General features: G+C 43.0%; 1 protein-coding gene across 4 annotated transcripts in view; it reads right to left on the bottom strand.

Moving 5' to 3' along the window:
• chd2 (chromodomain helicase DNA binding protein 2) overlaps positions 1–22,594 on the bottom strand; it is a 45,017-nt gene that overhangs the window by 9,691 nt on the left and 12,732 nt on the right. For 3 of the 4 annotated variants that reach the window (XM_042705048.1, XM_042705049.1, XM_042705050.1), the window contains 25 exons: positions 20,160–20,430; positions 19,390–19,476; positions 18,909–18,964; positions 17,369–17,494; positions 16,577–16,756; positions 16,157–16,296; positions 15,762–15,987; positions 15,447–15,547; positions 15,250–15,291; positions 13,045–13,214; positions 12,569–12,693; positions 12,032–12,248; positions 11,732–11,821; positions 11,382–11,572; positions 10,812–11,000; positions 9,634–9,793; positions 8,983–9,135; positions 7,828–7,899; positions 6,574–6,723; positions 6,237–6,394; positions 6,010–6,106; positions 5,779–5,871; positions 2,500–2,670; positions 529–698; positions 290–331 (listed from right to left, as the gene is read on the bottom strand). In XM_042705048.1, the coding sequence (XP_042560982.1) occupies positions 290–331; positions 529–698; positions 2,500–2,670; positions 5,779–5,871; positions 6,010–6,106; positions 6,237–6,394; positions 6,574–6,723; positions 7,828–7,899; positions 8,983–9,135; positions 9,634–9,793; positions 10,812–11,000; positions 11,382–11,572; positions 11,732–11,821; positions 12,032–12,248; positions 12,569–12,693; positions 13,045–13,214; positions 15,250–15,291; positions 15,447–15,547; positions 15,762–15,987; positions 16,157–16,296; positions 16,577–16,756; positions 17,369–17,494; positions 18,909–18,964; positions 19,390–19,476; positions 20,160–20,430 (3,477 nt within the window). The remainder of the gene's footprint in view (positions 1–289; positions 332–528; positions 699–2,499; positions 2,671–5,778; positions 5,872–6,009; positions 6,107–6,236; positions 6,395–6,573; positions 6,724–7,827; positions 7,900–8,982; positions 9,136–9,633; positions 9,794–10,811; positions 11,001–11,381; positions 11,573–11,731; positions 11,822–12,031; positions 12,249–12,568; positions 12,694–13,044; positions 13,215–15,249; positions 15,292–15,446; positions 15,548–15,761; positions 15,988–16,156; positions 16,297–16,576; positions 16,757–17,368; positions 17,495–18,908; positions 18,965–19,389; positions 19,477–20,159; positions 20,431–22,594) is intronic. The other variant, XM_042705051.1, reaches the window with a different exon arrangement.

Genomic DNA, 22,594 nt, shown 5'->3' with positions numbered 1-22,594 from the left:
TGAGAGAGCCCAGAGCCTGAACCCCTTACAGCAGGCACAATGGCGACAGGGGCAAGGGATAACATGATCCAAATTCCGCCTCCATAATCCCAACCTTGTATTATCAGATCAGAAGGGTGGATTTGACCAAACCCAGTTAAAAACATGGGACACAACTCAATTCTAGCCAGACACTAGGACCACTCTGGCTTGGTATGCATTTCCTGACATCCTTGCTCTTCAAACATAATCCAACTACAACTACTACTACAAGTAATACTAATAATGATGATAATAATAAATGTTTTACCTGTCCAAAGGTGCTCCAAACTTCTTGTATGCCTTTATGAACCTGAGTACAAAGAGAGCAGAAATGTTTAGTGAGGAGCCCCTACAGTTAAAAAGATCTTTAAGGGTGTAGTCTTCCCAACATTGAGGCCATGGCTCTAGTAAGCACACGATCAGGATTGAGCTTCTGATTGCTTTGAACAAAACTAAATGATCAAATGTCTCTGGTCTTGTAAAGACAGCTGGTGGTGGTTGCGTCACCTGCGGATCTCGGGGTCGGTGAAGCCCTCCACGTTGTTCTTGCGTGCCCGTGGCCTTCCGCGCCTCTTGGGCTTCTTGTCGTCCTCGCTGTCGTCCGTCTCGCTGTCCGACCCAGACGAGTGGTTCTTGAGTTTGGAGCCGACGTCGCTGTCACTGTCGTTGGCCCGTGCCTACAAACACAAAGATATTCACATGACAAACTCAGACCCAGTTTTCCCACGCTTCTTTCTCTTGCATTTGTGACTATTCAGACGACGCTATAAGACTAAATCAAACTAGGCAGGGCTTGAATAAGAATGAGCCCTATACAAGATAAGGTTCCTGAAGAGAACCAGAGAAAGAATCAGACAGGGATTGGAGAAAACACAAGAACTACATCAAAGTAACATTTTCAATAAAACTGCTTGAAGGAAACGGGTCAAAAAAAAATCCCTGATCTCTTCACTAAGGGTCTATGCAGCATGATTTAACAAAAGACAGTTAAAATTATTGAGCTTTACTCTGTGCGTGTGTATGGAGGTATGTTTTAAACAAGCTACACTCTGAGCTGTAAAGCCTGGTGGTCGCTCCTGGTCTCTGTGTGTATGGGTCTGTTTGTGTGTGTGTGTGTGTGTGTGTGTGTGTGTGTGTTTTGTATGATCTCAGGCGGCAGGGGGACTAATGAGGCTGTGGTGAAGACAAGTGTGCTGGCATCACAGGGGAGCACAGCCTGCAGTAAAACCTAATGACTCATTACAGACAGTGAAGATGCAATATTCACACACACACACCCTTGCTCTCACACACACACACACACTTATCCAATCCCACTGAGGTACACAAGTATTCAATCTCCACATGCACGCCACACACAAAGTGCAAAGACATACACACACATACATAGAAAGCAAACGCAGGCACGCTGCAGACACACACACACACACACACACACACACACACACTCTCTCTCTCTCTCTCTCTCTCTCAATAAGACACTGGGGGATTCAGTGCAGGGCTGTAAAATCTAATGAGTCATTACGAGTGCCAGCGACATCGCACGTTTAGAGTGGATGGAAAAGGCTTCGCTAGGCCTCGGGGAACACTTCACAGGGAACCATCTGGAGCGTGTGCAGCCCACGTCTGGGTTGAATAAACCACTCACACTGTGGGAGTGTGGGGAACCAGTGGGGGAGGAGGAGGAGGAGGAAGAGGGGGGGGGGGGGAACTCAGCTTGGGGAGGCAGTGGGGGAACCAGATGAACTGCATGCATGTGGAGATTGGAGGCTGGAGGCTGGAAGCCAGAGGATTTGTGTTGATTGTGCTCCACAAGGGTTTTGTTCCTAAGACGGCCACAACATAATGTTGAAATGGTAGGAGACGATTGTGTCTGGGATGGCCTGTTGTTCTGTTTGTGTAGAACTAGGGAGGTTGTAGTGACAATAAGGAGGTTGTGTTCCTCTGGATGTGTTCGGTCAGGAGGCATCGCTTACAGAAAGCCAGGGATGTGTCAACAATGGTCTTTGCTGGTGAGATGCCAGGGAGGTTATACGAGCATGTTTTTGTTGAAGTGTGGGAGGAGGTCATGCTGACATGCTGGGGTGTTTGGGATTTTAGACACTCGGGGAGGTTGTACCAAAAGCTGCAGTTGTTTTCGTTCGTAAATCAAAACAACTGTTGACAGAGAAAAGGACCCGACCATGCGAGGACTCTGAAATTGTCTGACAGTGCAAATTAACTGCCTTGTGGTGTCACGGAGGAGCAAACATTGCGGGTCAAATCTGTGGTTTCAGAGCAGAAACCCTCAGGCTTTCACGCTGTGAGCAGTATGCGTGAGTAGTGAACAGCACGCTGTGAGAGTACATGCTGCTGGATTTAAAAGACGTGCTTTCGAAAGATCCCTTCCAATTATGCACAAATATTATGCACGACTAGTCCCTGATGCCTTTGCTAAGTGCGGCTTTAAAAAACCCTCTGCTGTGGGCTTTGACGTACCCTCTTGTTGGAGCTGCGGCTGCGAGGCAGCATGTAGATGTCCTCCATCTCCTTCTGCTTCGCCTCCTCCTCCACCTTCCGCCGCAGGTCTTCGGGGATGATGTCGTCCCATTCGCGGTGCGGCCTCTCCTCCAGCTCGGGCACGTTCTCGTCCATGGTGAAGTTCGCCACCTGTCAGTGGACGACACGAGGGGAAAGCCGTGAGACTGAGGACTGGAAGGATGAATGCATATTCTATCTATACCCCGGCATATTCCTCCTTCCTGTGAGCCACTATATCCAGAAAATATTTCAATGGCAATACTAAATATTAGGTCACTATCAGGGAAAACATTTCTCATTAACGATCTTATATGTGAACGTAATTTAGACTGTATGTTTTTAACAGAAACCTGGCTAAACAAAAATGGGTCTGCAGCTTATTGAAGCATCCCCTCCCAATTATAGGTTTTTTCAGTCCATTAGAACAGGTAAAAAAAGGGGGCGGGACAGCCACCATAACCACGGATGCCCTGTGCTGCAGGAGCATCTCCTTCGATGATTTTGCCTCATTTGAATATCATGCCATAGTTCTAAAGTGCCAGCCTCCTGTTCTGACAGTAACTGTGTATAGGCCACCCAAGCAATGTCCCACTTTTCTAACAGACTTTTCAGAACTACTCTCCATTATACACACAAACTACGATAAGATTATTATCACTGGTGATTTTAACATACATGTTGATAATGGGAACGACTCAAAGGCCCGGGATTTTATGAATCTCTTGAATTCCATGGACTTTACACAACACATCACTGAACCCACTCACAACCGTGGCCACACCCTTGATCTAGTTATTACAAAGGGTCTTACAACTGTTATATCGTCTATCTGTGACCTCTTTCTGACCACTTTTGTATTTTCTTTACAGCACTGGTACCTAAAGTTAGAAATAGTGCTGAATGTTTTATTAAGAAACGCTATCTTAACTCTGCAGCAGCTGAGAATTTCAAAGTAATGATGAACATAACTAGTACAAAAACCCCAGATGCGGGGCCCTCATGTGTTAATGATCTAGTAACTACTCTAAATACAAAATTAAGGACAGCACTTGACTCTGTAGCACCATTGAAACAAAAAAAGGTTTTAGCCAAACAAAAAGCTCCATGGAGAAATGAGGAAATTATTAAACTTAAGAGATCCTGCAGAAGGTCTGAGCGTACATGGAGAAAGACCAAGCTACAGGTCCACTTTGATATCTTTAAGGATCAACTTTCAGTCTTTAATAAAGCAATAAGAAATGCTAGGAAGGATCATTTCTCTAATTTGATATCTACAAATTCTAACAATTCCAGGGTCCTCTTTTCAACAATAGACAGCCTAAATCCTGCACCCAAAGTAGATGATAGTCTCTTTTCCACCTCCAAATGTGAGGAATTTGCAGCATTTTTCAGAGATAAGATAACGAACATTAGGAAGAATATTTATATATATTAGGAAGAAATTCCAAATGTCTTGTTTTCTGATCCTCTTCCACCATGCTGTAACAGTATGAGCTTTTTTGCACTGGCTGATATAGAAATGCTGAGCAAAGTAGTGTCACAACTGAAGCCGTCTACATGCCCTCTTGATCCCCTTCCCACCAAATTTTTTAAGACCATCTTTGACTCTGTGTCTAAGGACATTCTAGCCATTATAAACTGTTCCCTGCTTACAGGTATTTTCCCATCAGAACTTAAAACTGCCCTGGTGAGACCCCTCCTGAAGAAAAGCAATTTAGACTCTTCAGTTCTAAATAATTTTAGACCCATCTCTAACCTTCCCTTTCTAAGCAAAATCCTGGAAAAAATTGTCTTTAAACAGTTAAATAATTTCCTAGATGCTAACTGTGCATTTGACACCTTCCAATCTGGTTTTCGTTCCAATCATAGCACAGAAACGGCATTAGTCAAGGTTGTAAATGATCTCAGGATTAATGCTGACTCAAAAAAACTATCTGTCTTGGCCCTTCTGGATCTGAGCGCAGCCTTTGATACTGTTGATCACAATATCCTTATTGATAGACTTGAAAATTGGGTTGGCCTCACTGGTCCAGTCCTAAACTGGTTTAGGACCTATCTAACTGGCCGGGAATACTTTGTCGCCCTCGGAGACCACAGCTCAAAAAACATTTGTATGACCTGTGGGGTCCCTCAAGGATCCATTTTAGGGCCATTACTTTTCAGTCTATACATGCTACCCCTTGGTAGTGTAATTAGGAGGCACAACATCGACTATCATAGCTATGCAGATGACACCCAGCTCTATATTTCTGTAACACCCAACAACTACAGCTCTATTGATTGTTTGGTAAATTGCATTTCTGATATAAATGTATGGATATCACAAAACTTTCTCCAGCTAAACCAAGATAAAACAGAGGTATTAGTCATTGGTGAAAAAAACGAAAGAGAGAAACTGCACACTTAAAAACACTAGCACTTAACACCAAGCACCAAGCCAGAAACCTAGGCGTCATACTTGACTCAGATCTCAATTTTGAAACCCATATCAAAAATATAATTAAAACATCTTTTTATCACTTAAGAAACATTGCTAAGGTGCAACCGTTTCTCGCTCAGGCTGACACCGAAAGACTGATGCACGCGTTTATCACGAGCAGGCTAGACTACTGTAACTCGCTTTTGTCTGGTCTACCAAAAAAAGCCATTAGTCAACTACAAACAATACAGAATGCAGCAGCGCGAGTCCTCACTAAAACAAGACGGAGAGCGCACATCACACCAGTATTAAGATCACTGCACTGGCTACCTGTTAGTTTTAGAATAGATTTCAAAGTTCTCCTAGTAGTCTATAAATCACTCCATAGTCATGCACCTGAATATATAACAGACATGCTCTCAAGGTACACACCCAGTAGATCCCTGAGGTCCTCCGGCACTGAACTTCTAACAGTTCCAAAAGCCAGGACAAAGAGACATGGGGAAGCAGCTTTTAGTTTCTATGCCTGCCCCCCCCCCCCCCCCCCCCCCCCCCCCAGCAGCTGTCTCTTAGTTTGACGATGACCGTGCTGAGTAGTCCTTTACGGTGCCAGTGCGGTGTTTGTAACCCCCCCCCTTTTCTTTCCTACTGTGAGGCGCATTGTGTTACCTCCTTGTATGAAATGCGCCGTACAAATAAAGTTTGATTTGATTTGATTTGTAAAAAACGCTGTGTGTGGCTGTGTGTGTGTGTGTGTGTGTGTATGTGGCTGTGTGTGTGTGTGTGTGTGTGTAGTGGGGATATTTAGAGGCACAGACCTTGAACTGAGAGAGCAGCTCATCAGTGGCACTGGATCCCAGGTCACTCTCGCGGGTCTCTGCCAAGCGCAGGATCTCATCAATGTCCATTTCCTGCCAAACAAACCAAAGTACCAAAATCCATAATTTACCCATCATTGTTTTTCCCTTGTGATACAAAAGGCTAAATATGAAAGCCTAAAGAATCTATTCGATATTAAACATCAGGAACAGTCAAGTAAGGATAGGAACCTGTGGCTCTGACTCTTCCCCTTCTAGCTCCTTGAAAAGTTCCTCAGCACCAAACTTCAAGATGGCAGTAAGTTCGTCTTTATTGAAAGGGTTCGAGCTAAAAGAAAATCAAAATATCACGCCGATTAAATCAAATCCAAGGACGTAAAATACAGCTATTTGTTAGGGGTTAAAAATACATCATAAGCTTAAAGTTGAAACATTGCAGAACAAAGTCTGTTTCTCACTTTGAATTTCCTGACGGGGTGTTGTTGTTGTCCAGCACAGTGCGCCCAGTGGTGTCCATTCTCTGAATGACCAGATGGTCCAGAACCATCTTCTTCTTGGCCCTCTCAATGATCTCCTCCTCCACGGTTCCCTTGGTGACCAATCGATAAATATTCACCTAAGTGGACAAAAATCAGTAGAAAACAAACTGATCAGTTTGAGAATCTAGCAAATAAATGGACAAACCAGATTTAGCTTTTCACCACTTTCAAGGCACTTTGTCTTAGCCCACAGTGGTCAAGAATCTCACTCAGCTGGACAGCTATGGCTTGTGTGTTTGGAGGAGGTATAGCTCACCTGCTTCTTCTGTCCAATCCTGTGAGCCCTGGCCTGAGCCTGCAGGTCGTTCTGAGGGTTCCAGTCCGAGTCGAAGATGACCACGGTGTCAGCAGAGGCCAGGTTAATGCCCAGGCCTCCGGCCCTCGTGGACAGCAGGAAGCAGAAGTCCTGTTCGCCAGGGGAGAGAAGAGGAAGACAGACGGTAAACCAATGAGATCAAGTCCAACTACGGATACGGTACGATGTCCGAAACAATCTGAGCTGGGGGCATGAGAAAAAATTTGGCATATGTATGTGTTAGGGATGGGCATTTTGGCAGATTTTGGTCACTGTTTACACAGTTAAATGCGGTTAACTGTGCATGGCGTCCCATTATTTAAAAATGATTGTGTCAGTAGGCATCAGTGACACGCGCACTGATCCGAAATGAGTGGGTGCCTGCTGACCCCCTGAATCAACAGTGTTATGATATTTGGGCAAATTTTGTGTGGATCAGTTCAAATTAAATTTTGGGAGATTAGACAAATATCGTCCAATTACTACTATCAATATTTAAGAAGTAATAATTTACTAAAACATCATTGGCTGAATGAATCCAATCGCAAGAGAATGCAGTGCAGGCTTACCACTGTAAACTGCTAACTTTGAGTCGCTTGTGAGTGGAACCGCACATCACTGGTAGGCACACAACAAGTAGTAATAATAAGTCATGTTAAACATCAGTTGTATTGGTTATTTAAAGACTTTTCAGTTAGTTCCTATTGAACAGGGGTTCATTTACCATTTATTCATACCCATCCCTAGTGTGTGTGTGTGTGTGTGTGCATGCATCACCTTGTAATGCGGAGATACAAGTTTGTATTTTTTATTTTTTTATTACACAGCATTTTTACTAAGTCAAGACTGGCATATCATAACAGCTTACTGCAGTTTGGAATTGTCACTTGCTTTTATTTTGAATTGAAAGTAAACATTCCAGTTATTCACTTTCAGGGCAATTACACAAATGAATGCAATAGAATGCAAAAGACTGGGCTGAACAGAAAGGTTAAGAATGCATTGCTTTTGGACCTGTGGGTGGACAGACGGCTACTTTTCCCACGTTGCATGAAAAACATTCCTCAAGTCAAGGCAAGGCCAAGTCAAATGCCCTCTGACGCAGATGAGGGGGAGGGGGCAAATCATGGGGCAATTACCCAAACCTCCTTCTGCCAGTCACGTAGAAAAGCAAACAAATAGCCGCGCAAATAAGTAAACAAAGTGGGCACATACCTCCGAACCCTCTGCGTTAAAGTGGTCCAGTGCTTGCTTGCGAATCTCGCCCTTTATGGAGCCATCCAGACGCTGTGAAGACAGGGGAGGGAAAACAAACGCTGTCACATATCTGGCTCCTTGCCTGAAGCTTCAGGAACCCTCCCTGAGATCCCCTCTCCCCTAAAGCTACCCCACAATCATGCGGCTGCTACACGGTTCTCCAGGACAGGGTCCTTAGTTTGCTTTAAGGCAGTAGCGACCTGCATCTGGTGAAAGTTCTGTGGAGGATGGAGAAGTGGCACCAAAACAGCACAGAGACGCGAGCTGTGCCCTCATAACCTGCAGATGACCAGCGAGTCCCGATCAAAAAATAACTGCTGGATAAAAATAAACGCAGGCGCGAGGAGATGGGTCCCGGCTGGGCAAGCATGTAAACTGCGGTCCTGACACATGATCCCGTTATCACCTGAGTCTACTGCAGTCTGCCTGAGCTTCACACACACACACACAAACTCAAAACCTTTCCTCAGTGTGAGGTTGTACACACAGTTGGGCCACAAGCCTTATTATGTGTAGCATCACTAAAACATTACAGCTGACTGATTCTGTCCACAACCAGATACAGAGGTACAGTAATGGGCGTGAAAATAAACTGCAAATGTCTTTTAGTCCAACTGAGAGCTCTCACACAATATCGACACCTGGGGTATTTGCAGCCTCAGACCTCTATCTATGCAGTGCACACACATGTGTATGATTTGATGTCTGCAACCTTAAGTCATCAGTCCACTGCCTAGTCACTGCCTGTGCAATGACACCCAGATTGCTGAACACGTAGAGGAACAGGGGCTGAGGTTGCAAGTAGTCTACAGTGGGTTTCCGCTAACTACTAGATTTTTCTGACTGCATTCTATCACTGTGGCCAGTAAGTGGTTGATAATATCTGGAACTGACAGCGCTTAAGAGCAACATATGAACAGAACTACTATCCGAGCCTGCAGTTACAAATAGCCAACTTATATAGTCCAAAAAAACGTCAGGATAATAGACCTGGAACACAGTACTATATTCAGGGGTGAAAAAAAATAGATAGATCCCTAGAATAGAAAGTCTTCCTGCTAGTTTAGCAAGCAATTCCCCTCTCTCTCTGGCCACATAGCCCCTGGGTCTTACCTGGAATGGGTAGTGCTTGTAAGCCAGGTAGTCGGCCAGGATGTCCAGCATGCGGACCATCTGGGAGAAGATGAGCACGCGGTTCCCTCTCTCCCTCAGCCGCGTCAGCAGCTTGTCCAGCAGCACCAGCTTCCCACTGCCCCGTACCAGGCTCTGCACCGCAGACAACACACAGCCATCAGAACACACTTGAACAAGACCTCTAAACAACACACAGCCATCAGAAAACACTTGAACAAGACCTTTAAACAACACACAGCCATCAGAAAACACTTGAACAAGACCTTTAAACAACACACGGCCATCAGAACACACTTGAGCAAGACCTCTAAACAACACACAGCCATCAGAACACACTTGAACAAGACCTCTAAACAACACACGTCCATCAGAACACACTTCTATACATGCATCAGAACTTTTCCAAGAACACACACATACACAGTGTGTTAGTAGTATACAAAATTTAGTTATTTAAGTTGAATTTATTTTGCATCTTGAATTGGTAGAATTTGCTATAGTTATTCAAATATTCATATAAATCACTCATGTTCCTAAGCCAGCCAGCAGAGGTGTTTGTGATCTGTGGTTTTTCATAACATTAGTGAGGATTCAGCTGCTGCTGCTGTCCATCAGTCCACATCGCTGTACCTTCAAATGCTCCTTTGACTCCTCCTCCACCTCTTCAGGGTGTTTGATGAGGAAACCATGGTTACAGCACTTCTTCAGCTCCATGACGATGTTCAGGAAGCCAGAGGAGCTGCCTCTGTTGCCTTTGGACAGGGCCCTGTAGTTCCTGGTAAGAATCCATCTGGTTGGAGAAAAACGCAGATATAAATCGAGCACTTTAGATTAAGTCCTTGTAGTAAAATATATGGATACCTCTATTTTCTACCTTAATTACAACCATACCTAAGCAAGCAGATACAAAGGCAGACAAGCAGCAACTCAGACATTCGTGCTGCAGCTGCTCTCAAAAAAGTACATGGACGGACACAGACTGGCTAAGTAAGATTCATAGACAGGTGCACAGACAAGGTTGTAAAGAGTGATTTAAAAGATGAGACAGGAGTTTGCAGCCTTGATCTCCTCGGGCAGGTCATTCTTAAGTCTAAGAGCCATTACTGTAAAGGCACCTTTGTGTATCAATCTGGACCTCGGAAAAACCAGAAGAGACACATCTGAGGATCTCAGGGAGCAGAGAGGGACATAGGGCATTTAGAGAGCTGATAAATAACTTGGGCAAGGCCTCTCAGGGCTCTGCTAGTAAGCAATAATATCTTAAAAATCAACTATAAGGGCAACATGTATCCATTGTCAGAAAGCCAGGATGTACGAGATATGGTCATATTTCCTAGACTGGCTCAAAGTCCTGGCAGCAGACTCGGATGATTTGATGCAAGCAGGATTGAACCACTGATTTAACCTGTTTGTCTAAGCTAAAAAAATGACATTTCTTGAGTTACTGAATGGGACAGAGAACCAAGTCTGTTAAATATCTGGGAATTTGCACTATTTTGACCCATGATCAATATCTGTCTTATCAGCATTGCAGGACATTTTGTGACATCTGAAGGCAGTTTGGACAGTGTTCCGATAGTTGTTTGCAAGTTCAAAGTTTAGGTAGATCTGAGTATAGTCTGTATACAAATGGAAACCGCTATTATGTCTATGTGTAATATGGCAAGCTCAGAGGGAGCATATAAATGGAAAAGAGGACAGGACCCAGAACCGAGCCTTGCGGCAAGTATATGCACACACACACACACACACACACACACACACACACACACAGAGGGAGGTGGTCATGGGAGTGTGGTATTACGCACTTGTAGTACTGCTTCTGCTGGGCGGACATGTCCACACGGAGGATCTGCTCCACCTTGGCGGGGAGCGATTTTTCCACATCCTTTTTGACGCGCCTGAGCAGGAAGGGCTCCAGGACTTTGTGCAGGCTCTGGTAGCCGTTATCTCTCCCTTTCCCATGCTCATCCTCAAAATCCTCCCAGGACTCAAACCTGCCAGGGGGGAAAGACCCGAGGGATTACCACACATCATACACAGGATAAACAAAAAACCCCAGGGTGTCCGGCTCGACGACACTCTTTAGCCTCTTAAATCAGCCTACCCTCTGACCATCCTCTCAAATCCTCAGTCCTTTGTGGAGTCAGGTTTGTTTATGTTCCACACAACTAGCTTATTCTACCTGAGCCATCACCATCTGAGCAAGTCTGAGGTTATATTCACATCTACTTCTTGCCTATTCAGCACACAGTGAGCAACTGGACAGTGAATCTATTTATCCAAGAGGTGTTACTGCTGTGCAGGAAGAAACCCTGGTCTCTACAGACCTCCCCGGCTGATTTATAAGCAGGTTGAGAGTGAGAAGCATTGCATACTTTTCTGGCATGAGGAAGTGCAGCAGGGACCACAGCTCTTTGAGGGAGTTCTGGAGCGGGGTGCCCGTGATCAGCAGCCGGTGGTTGGAGCGGAATTCGATCAGTGATTTATAAAGCAGGGAGTCATCGTTCTTCAGACGGTGGGCCTCGTCCACACCCAGGAAGGCCCAGTTTATGTTCCCCAAAATGGCCTTCACGTGCACATGAAGCAAAACCAAGACTTGACATGATTTGGCGATCTTGAGGTTAAGTATTCAAGTAGTCTTTTTAACTGTATTCAGTAAGTCTGGACAAAATTAAAACGCAGGTCTAGCTATCTCTACATTTGATATTTATATTTTGCCACTTACCTTGTCTTTCAGTACAATTTCATATGTGGTCAAAAGTGCATTAAACTTGATTCTTTTTGTCTGCTGGTGAATCCACTCATAGTCACGGATCTATAAAGAGAAAGGATATTACAAAATAGTCACACTAAGATGCCATAAAACAGCATAAATATGTGGAAACATTTCATACACAGGCAACATACGGTTTTTTTTTTTTTGCAATAAGGGGGGGGGGGGGGGGGGGGGAGTAAGCACTGTCATGTCCACTTTAATGGATGAAATAAACTATGACAGTACACTTCGCTACACGGCCAGCCATACCGATTTCCTGCTCATGACGTCGCCCAGGTACACCACCACGTTCATGTCCGGGGCCCAGGTCTCAAACTCCCTCTGCCAGGAGGTGAGCGTGGACAGGGGCACCACCAGGAGGAAAGGCCCGTAGAGCTGGTGCTGGTGGAACAGGTACGAGAGGAAGGATATGGTCTGTATGGTCTTCCCCAGGCCCATCTCATCTGCTAATATAACACTGTTACACCTTCAAGGACACAGCGGGGAGGGAGAACAGAAGAAGAAGAAGAAGAGGGGGAACATACAGCCGCTTTGTTAATACTTCTTGAGGTTATTTTGTTATGATCTACATGTTGTAGGGCCATCAAAAGCCTGGGCAGCTTGACATGCACTTATCCTCGTGTGAAGCACACAGACTCCATGCAGTGTCAAACAGACACGCAAGTGGTTAAGAAGCTTGTGATATAAAGCTGCTACACTTCACAAAATGTACACTGTAAATACTGAGATATAAACGTGTTTACACTGTAAATACTGTGATATATAAATGTGAATAGGTTCTGGTACCTGCACCAGGAGTGTGCCAACCAGTTGACACCATCGAGCTGGTAGTCCCTTAGATCCAGGGTCTCGCTCCCAATGTAAGAAGGCTGCTTCTTCAGTGGAAGAAACCGTGGCCTTTGCTTCAATACCTATGAATGAGATGAGGGAAAAAAAATTGACATATGATTGACTGGTAGTAGAAATATAATGTAATCACACAGATACTAACCACCATATTCCCTGTACGCAGTAATACTTACCCTTATGAGCCCACTGTATACCCCTTAAGCTGTTCTACAAAACTTAAATGCTCTCTTCCCACCTTATCCACTTTAAATTTTGTATGAATGATGTGTATATCATGTCATATTTGTATGTATTGAGTACATTTACCACATGTATGCTAGCATTCTCATCGTGTTAAGTGTATGAATTTATCTGCCATGTTTCTGATCGGCCACTGCTTCAGCATATTAGCTCCCAGCGCCATCCTAACATACCTTGCAGTCTTTGGAGGGGGTGGTTTTGCTGGTGTTCCTGCTGGTGAAGCTGTCGATACAGTGCTGGAATTTCCTGCCCATCAGGGCTCCATCCTCCCAGCTGCACTCAGAGTAAGGGAGACCCATCCACTTGCACAGGTACTCTGGCTCGTTGGATGTGGTCTTGTGCGCTAATATACGATTGAGATACAGAAAATATGTGTTCACTTAAAATACCACTGCAAATCAATATGCATGAGTGTACGATGTACATACTGTACACAGTTGTATGCAAAGGTTGGGCACCCCTGAGTTTTAAGTGATAAGAAGTAAATACAACCCCTGTAGCAAAGGAACATAAAAAAATGAGGATTTCTTCAAATTTTCTGCACTGCTACTTTTTATTTAAAAATTAAAAAATAGAAGTAAAAGAAAATATTGTTAAGCTCCTTATTTAACTCATTAGGGCTGATATAGCAGGTCAAGATTTGTCATTCGGTACGGTCAGCTCAGAGAATTAATCATCTTCTGGAATTGTCCCGACTCCTCTCATGAACCTATAAGATGCCCACATAGGTTTTAAGAAGATATCACAGCATTTCCAGCTTGCAATTTCCAATGACTAAAATGTTATGAAGAAATGGCTGTTAGGGGTAATTGTGGTCAAGTCAAGATGAGATCTTGAGGACCAAGAACACTTTTAAATAAAACTGCATGTCTGCTGGGCAAAAAGGCCAACCAAACCTCTCACATGACTCAAAATACCTGCAGGAAGATTTATCTGACACAGGTGTGCAGGTGCATCATTCTACTGTGGGCCATTCTACAGAAGGGCCATCAGAGGGAAACTTTAGCAATGACCTACTCATAAATGTTAATGTCTGAAGTATGCAATGTAAAATCGAAATAACCCAGGGTCATTTTGGAGATAAGTGGCATAATCAGATGAAGTTAAAATTGTATTATTTGGCCACACTCACCAAAGGTATATTTGGAGAAAAAAGGAGCAGTGTTTGATTAATTGAACCCCTTAACAACTGTTAAGCATGTGGGTGGATCTATTTTGTTTTGGGATGTTTTAGCAGCACCCAGAAACATCATACGATAGAAGGGAAGAATGGATTCCTATAAATATCAGCAAATTCAGAATGCATGTGTCATGCAGTCAGTCAAGAAACTGAAGCCTACAAGATGTTGATCTCTAGAACATGACAATGATTCAAAGTGTACCTCAAAATACACCATGAAGTACTACAAGAAATGCAAACAGTAGCTTTTGGAATTTCCTGCAGCCACTGAATTTAAAGGTCCAGTGTGTAGTTTTTAGTGCCATCTGGTGGTGAAGTTGCAACCAGCTGAATACCCTTCTCTTTACAAGGGTGCACCTACAGTGGCCATCAAATACCATAACAACGCAAAAAACCCTATCTTGAGCCAGTGTTTTGGTTTTTCTGTTCCGGGCTACTGCAGAAACATGGCGGTGCAACATGGTGGACTCTGTGGAAGAGGGCCCGCTGCTCCCTATGTAGACACAAAGGGCTCATTCTAAGCTAATAAAAACACAACAATTCATAGTTACAGGTAATTTATACACTAATGAAAACATTATTATTAATACTATATTCCATTTCTGAGAATAGATGCCAAAACCTACACTACCTAACCTAAATTAAAGCATGATTGAAAATATGTAGGTAAATCTTTAAAACGTGCATGCAAGACACCCTAAGTTTATTACAGAACTTGAAGTAATCTACAAGGAAGAGTGGGAGAAAATTCATAAATCAAAGCCATCTGCAAAAAAGATTTGCAAGTTGTGATATCTGCTAAAGGAGTGTTACTAAATGCTGACTTAGTAGGGTGTCCAAACATTTGCACATGCCACAATTACAGCTACTTTTTTTTCATACCGTAACACAGTAACACATCATTAACATTTGAAGAAAGGCTCATTGCTTAATGCATAATTGCTTAATGACTGGGTCCACATTTTTTGTTTCTTTGTTGTAGGGGTTAAAACGCCTGTTTTCACTTTGAGCACCCATGTACAAATGATAGATTTCATACTTTTTCATACACATGTATACATACATCATTAATTGTATTATCTTATGTTATATTACATTATCATTTACATTCATATATTATTTGAAATCAGTGGTGTTCTATTGATATTAAGATGGGTTCGAGGCAGAGTACAATGTAGATATGGGAAATTGGACTTACAGGGAAAGTCGGAAGGTCCCTGTGATTTTCCCGTTTTCACAGCTGTTCAGGAAAGAAGAAAACACAGCTATTTCAACAAAAAACATCCACACACTTCAAAGTTTAGAGACATATCAGATGAAAGTATAATGGTACAGCTTATGTCTACTCTTTCTTGAGACTACTAAAATCGCAAAAAAACAACAACATCAAATTACCAATCATTCTTTCCACAAATTGGAACTGCTTGTTTAGGTCTATGGTGAGCTCTTGCTGACAGTTGTAGTACTCCAAATCCTCTGGAGAAGCTTTGTTCAACCTGGATGAAATATCAGTTAGTTAACACATCTTAGAGCAACAAGAAATAGAAAATGCCACAGAGACATCCTCCTAATAACTGTACAGTTCAAATTCAGATAATGTTTATTCCCCTTTAATGCTGATAATTAACTAAATAGTTATTTTTAAATCACGTATGAGTGAATTTTATTTTTAGATTTATATTCCCTTCATAATACATTTCTGTTCCTCACCAATACTGAAGTTCATCATTCTTCTTCTTGAAGTTGTCCACCTTCTTCACGCCTTTGATCTTCTGCTGGATGAGGGAGTCCATACTCTCCCAGGTGTTGTGGATGTAGGACCAGCCTTTCCACTTGATTAAGTACTGCGTCTCCCCCTCATCCTTCTCTGGGTCAAAGTCTGCCCCTGGGTCCCCATTCTCCACTACAGCATACTGAGTTGTGGACGCCCCAGTGGCTAAACACACAGCAGAGCTTCATTAGGATTACTTAAGTTCACACCAACCATTCAAACCGTAGGGAAGACACCACAAGACACTTTACATGGATTATTCTGTCCATGCTGATTGAAATGTTGAAATAATAAACTAATTCAATTTAATTAACTAATAAAATAACTGACTAACCTCCTTTCTTCCCAGTTCTTGTGTCCATGACCTTCTCGATGGTCTCACTGTCGTCATCCTGCTGCTCCTCGGCCCCCTCTCCTACCATCTCGATGAGGTCATCCGAGTCCGTCTCAAAATCGTTTTGGTCTTCCTTATAACTGAGAGTACAGAGGACAGACATCCCAAGTCAGTGGATAAGTGGCTTGTACGACTGTAACTGCCCTAGAATGGACCCCCCCCCACCATGAGGAGTTCCAGAAGCTCCACATACTCGGGACCACAAAAAAATATTCTGAACAACTGGTGTGGCATTTAAAGGTTAGACAAGAAAACGATTACAGTTTTATTTAAGAAACAAGTTCTACTTGCACTTTTAGGGAACATGTCTGATCAGGTGACAAATTGTGCCATCTTGAAGAAAAGCAGCAAGGCCGGTACCTGACTTTAGCAGCTGCACTTCTGCGGGTTTGTCTCTTTGGGGTGTCATCTTCATCATCATCATCATCGTCGTCGTCGTCGTCGTCATCGTCGTCGTCTTCATCTGACGTGTCTTGCTTCCTTTGCTTGCGTCCCTTTTGAGTCTGCTGTTTCTTTGCCCCGCTGGTTTTGGTCTGAGGTCTGCAACAGGTGGAGCACACACACACACAAATGCATGTGTCCTATTGGATTGAGCACACATTGACACCATCTCGCTCTGCTGCCTCGATCTACCAACGTGTAGCGAACGGTAATGTGCCAATGGCCTTAGGACAGCTTCCAATAATTTTGACATGATCATTTTCAAAAATAACAATTTCAATCAATTAGACTTGAACAGACTTTTAGTAACCAATCATTCCTCGTAAATATTGGATGTTAGAGCATAAGATAGAACACCACAAAATATTTGGAAATGGCAAAATGTTAGAGGCAGGGGTTAGAGTGGGAATTTGGAGGTTTCAGATCTATTCAAATTGGCTGATTTGCACTGGTGTTTTTTTCCCCTTGTTTTCTTTCCACTTTCAAATTACCACCATTGTTGGTGGCACACCACTCCATCCCTTCCCAATTTGACCCCTTGCTTAAAGCAGGCAAGTCCACACACTTTGGTTTTTTCCTAATACCAATCCAATACTAAAATGATCAGGCTTTGAGACTGAGTAGGGTAAACACCAGGACAGCCACAATCATACTGACCACACAAGCTCATGACAGGAGCTGTCTGAAGGCCACACTTCGCTACACTCTTACCTTCGGGCAGCAAGTCGTCTGGATCTAACTTTATTCTCTTCCTGCTCACTTTCTGAACTGCTGGCTTCCTCCTCACCATCCTCATAATCTTCTTCATCATCATCATCATCATCTTTCCTGGCATTTCTTTCAACACAGAAATACCACAGGTTCACCTTCCGGGGCCTATAATGGCTCAACTTTCTGCCCCATAACATGGCTCTTGGGTGAGTAGGAGTGACAAGTATTATCCACAAAGAGCTATTGTGACTGTGACTCATTCTGACAGAGCAGTAGCACTGGACGCCTCTCACTGATCACATGACTGCAAGCTTCTTGTGATTGGTCAGTCTGGCTCAGCTTTGCTCGTGCTCAACTACGTCCACAGCAGCCCTTTGTGGATAACGTCAGACTCCCCCGGTCTCAATCAAGGAGTATCAGTGCTAGACTAGACTGAGAAAGAATAACTTGTCTCTCATTAACCAAAGTTCAGTATCAGAGCAGTGATTGGGAGTTATCAAATCAATACAGATGTTAAAAGCAGGACCAGCCTTATAGTCTGCATCACGGCTAATACGCACTACAGAAGGCCAAACAAAGCGCTCCAACCATTCTGATCATTAAACACAATTTCATGCACTCCATCATAAGGAAGGGATAATGTATAGTCCACCGGTTAGTATTGGACAGGACGACCAGGACATCCTGAATTCCAAATGAATTCCATCCTTATTTTCCAAAACTGACCAGTAGATTATACATTATCCCACTTATACGGTTACTTGCCAAAAGTAGTATTGCGTAGCAACATATTACTTGCTGATTTCAAATTACACTGAATGTCCACTTCGAAAAGTGAACAGACTACTCGCGGAATGATATGAAAGATGTGACGTAGAAGAACAAAACCCGTTGCCAAGTCATTAATGTTTTGCAGCGGTCAAGAAATATCATACCCCTCGAACGTTGGGATAGCCCATTTAATTCAATGCAACATTTAGCAACATTCTGAAAAGCCGTATAATAAAGTGTAAATAACAAAAAGGAATTGCTGAATGAACGTCTGAATGTCATTTTATCAAAATACTAAAAAGAAACTTTCATTTGGATTCGCCAGCTGTAATGGAATTAACCACTGCAGCACATGAAGTGATTCACAATGCACATCATATGGTCTAAAACTCAAGTATTGCTGGAACACACCGCTGCTAATGAAGAGGGTAACTAGTTAGAACATTGTCATCACGCAGAACTCTTGGATTTAATCCGGCATTTCGGGGTTGTAAACAAAAATGTTGGGATCTTCATTTCAGCAAATTAGTCTGGGTAATATAGCTGTATTTTACTTAATGTAGATAAAACATGTTTGTTATAAATTATGATCTTTACCCTTTGTTGGGTTTGAGGATATGTTTATACTGATTTGAAAGGACATGTCATTAAATTCAATGCAACTGCAACTATTACAAAAATGATACAGAGATAACAATAAGCGTCCAAGGTAATTCATCTAAACAAACAACTGTAATGTAATATGACACCCAGTCAACAATCGACTTACTTTTTCTTGTTCGGTCCTTTTCTTTTGACACCTTCACTCTCTGAACCACTGCTCCCCTGAAATTAATAATAACAACTAAATTATAACACAATTTCAAAGTCAGTTCCCCCGGAGTCTCAGTGAGCGCAGGTGAGTGAAGGTTACACACTAATGTTATAATAAATGACCACAAGAGTGGCACTATAGCGTGCAAGTGGGTTTAGGAGATTATTTGCTTTTTCTACCACCAGGTGGCGCTTCAGTCACAAACACAAACAGAACAGCATCATGGCACATTTTATAATTCTGGTTTGTGCAATATCTGCTTTGTGCTTCATTGATCCACACTGCTGAGTATTCAGATTTCCAAGTGACGACCAACACCAATTCTATAATGTATTAACTTAATAAATCTTAATAATCTAAATAAATCAAATTAGTCTTTCACAGTGTGTAATAGAAGATATGAAGAAAAGAAAGGAATAATGAAAGAACGCCTCACCTCTGCCCCTATGTTCAGGCGTGAGGGCTCCTGTCTACTGCGATTAGATCTCCGGACCCCATACACATCTGGATGTTCCTCCCACATCTGAAACCATACGTCGAGGGGGAAATGAGGATCACCGTCAGCACAACCTTCAAACAGATCTGATCAACTGACAAAGGTGCTATATATTCACTAAATCACTATTTATACTTATTTTGCTACATATACTTATTGTTATATTAAAAACTCTATTCGTCAGCAGAAAAGCACAGCATCTGTGAACAATTTAAGGCCATACTAATGGTTTAAACTGGCCCCCCTCCCTGATACATATTCGGTAAAGGTCTTATACAACCACCCCCTTTTAGGAGGGAAGAGGAGGGTGACGTACAAGTGGCCTTTTCAAGCCTGTGGTGCGGAAATTAGATTAGAGTGATTTTACCACACTCACCACCACTTACCCTATTTTTCAGTCTAGGAGAAATGAATGGCTATCCTTGATACAAGTAGATCTTAGAATTATACATGGATGAAAACATAAAAGATGAATTTGGACCCAATAAATGTTGAGCAAAACAACAGTTTTACAGAACACCCTGCTTGTCTTTCAACTTGTGAGACTGACCCAACAACAGGACTGTCAAAAATGCCAATATTCCCTTGCCACTACATGGAATCCAGTTCAAAATAGGTCAACGACTGTGATGGGTGACGCATGCTTTCATAACCAAAAATCAATGATGGGAAGGGGGCGCTCTCTCTCTCACACGGTCTCTATTTTATACCTTCTTCACATCGGCCAGCTTGTCTTTCTTCCGTACAGGCTTGTTTTTGGCATCCCCTGAGGGATGCTGTGACTTGGACCCGGTGGACTCGCTCCCGGAGGCCGAGTGGCTCTCCGAGTCGGAGGTGCTGTTGGACTCGGAGCGTCGCGAGCGGGGCCGGTCGCTGCCATGCTGGCTTCCATGCTGGCTTCCATGCTCACTGCCCTGCTCGCTCTCCGACTGGCTGCCTGACTCCGAGGCCGAGTGGTTGGATTCCTCAGAGGCTGAGTTACTACAACATCAAAAGAGGAGGATGGGGGGAGGGGAATGCTTACTTCACATTTTCCACAGCTGGTGCACTGAGAGGAGTTTCACTTGTGTTTTTCCTTAATTGCCAGGGAGTGTTGTTCATTTAAGTAAAACATGTCAGCTGGTTTCATTCTTGTCCAAACATGCACAGATTAAATAAATGCCCTCCTAAAAATCTCCAATTATATAAACAGAACCGTGAGAGCAGTATGGTAACTGACACACTAAAACCCTTCAAAACTCAGGGGATGGTCAGAAGACTCTATTGGCCCGTGACAGAAGCCTTGTTGCATAATAATCATCCATGGTTAGGTCTAAGAGTACAACTGTTGGTCAAGGACACTCAATCCTCTTTGACTCCGCTTTAAATATACACCCCTGCCATGAGCCCCTGCTGGGAACGCGCACACACCACAGGAATATAAGAGAACATACGTCTCGAGAATGTACGTCACCCGACACCAGAACACTCAACCATGACACAGTTGTGTAACTGATCTTTTGGCCACAGTAACCACTCGTGTGAATGTGACTATGAAATTTGTATTTCTAATACAGACATTTTTGTGCAAATATTTGTTGCATGAGACTTCAGGTGCAAAGCTTTTGTTTTTTGTTTTAGGGTCACACTTGCCTGAATGGTCACAAGCAAAAATGTAATATGTAAATGGTAAACATAAAAATAATTTTTTCCTGTTAGTATGACAGCATTACACATATAATTATAGGTATAAACTACAGAAGCATTTGAACAGTATATTTGTGCCCTGGAATTGGAAAAGTATTGTTTTCTGTTCTCATGATCATTTCACATTGTTTTTCTTCATCTGCACACACTGACCTTGCCCTGTAATGAACCTATTAAATTCATGCTTGATTAGAGGCTTAATTATTTTTTTGAGCAAAACCTCATTCAGTGTTACCAGTCTTTACGCTATGTGGATGACCGGTGATTTACTGGGCAATTCTATTGATAATAGGAGAACAAAGGAACGACTAAATGAGTCTGTGCCATATTTAGTCTGGCACTCATCTCAGCTGGTCGAGGGACGGCACAGCACCTTAACAGAGCCACGGGCTGAAAGAACTCCCATTTCCTTCCTTCCTTCCTGGCCCGTGTGTCTTAAAATAGATCCCTCGTAGGTTACCTTACACGGTGAGAAGAATGCACCCTCTACTGTTATAAATATACATTTTAACATTCCCATTTCCAGAGGTGTCGAGCTTAACTCAAATTGACATTTTAATCAAACAGAAGTGACAGGACTTGTGGGTCATGGAAAAAAGGCTAAAATCATTTTTTAATCCGTTTTATATTTTAAGGTTAATCCTCAATATGTTAACAACCACAGTGTAAAAACACTCTGATCTTTGTGCGAACCACAAAGCAAAACAGAATCGTCTCCTGTGCCTGGGTGTCTGACTGCTGCTGACAAAGCAAGCAGGGAGGGCTGCTTCCCCCCCTTCCGTCTTGCTGGCTACAGACAGGGGCGGAACTCAACCCTCTGCTGAATTCTTATAGGCCACTGGGTTGCTATGCAGAAAAAGACCAATCAAAATTCGCCACCATTTCTGACCTCCGAAACACTTCCGGCTTTCCCTTCCTGTAGTTCCAGGGGCTCTTTTTGTATTGCACCAAGTCACACAGGCTATGCAGCACAAAGCAAGAGCCATTTTGTGACTCTGAGGTGGACTTTCAGCCATTTAATGAAGCAAATCACACATCTGAGGGAAAGTACTAAACCATGAGGATATGTGGGGAAATCTGGTAGAAAGCTGATGGCTGTCTGAAAGTGTACAACTGGTCCAGAGTTAACATGTGTACATGTCCTACATGCCTTAAACATATCTGATCCAATTTCAGATAAATGTGCTTAGAAAATGGCTGCCACAACCTCCAAATCACCAGTAGAGTAGAAACTATAGCTTGTAGATTGATGGTCTCTGTGAATAAGGCCTTATTAATAAGAGCACACCAGTATTAAGTGAATAATAATCAGAAATATTAACCCTTTGTTAAGCATTCAAAACAAAGGTGTTCTTAATTGGGCTGCATCAGGTTTACAGGATGTGCAAGTCTACTCAAGACCCAAAACAACAGTGACGAGCGTGTGATTCATCACTGACAAATTCAAGATTATGAGTGG

The sequence above is a fragment of the Clupea harengus genome, unplaced genomic scaffold (assembly GCF_900700415.2).
Source record: "Clupea harengus unplaced genomic scaffold, Ch_v2.0.2, whole genome shotgun sequence".
In the NCBI taxonomy this organism is placed as follows: domain Eukaryota; kingdom Metazoa; phylum Chordata; class Actinopteri; order Clupeiformes; family Clupeidae; genus Clupea; species Clupea harengus.
This window is presented reverse-complemented; position numbering and strand designations above follow the sequence as displayed.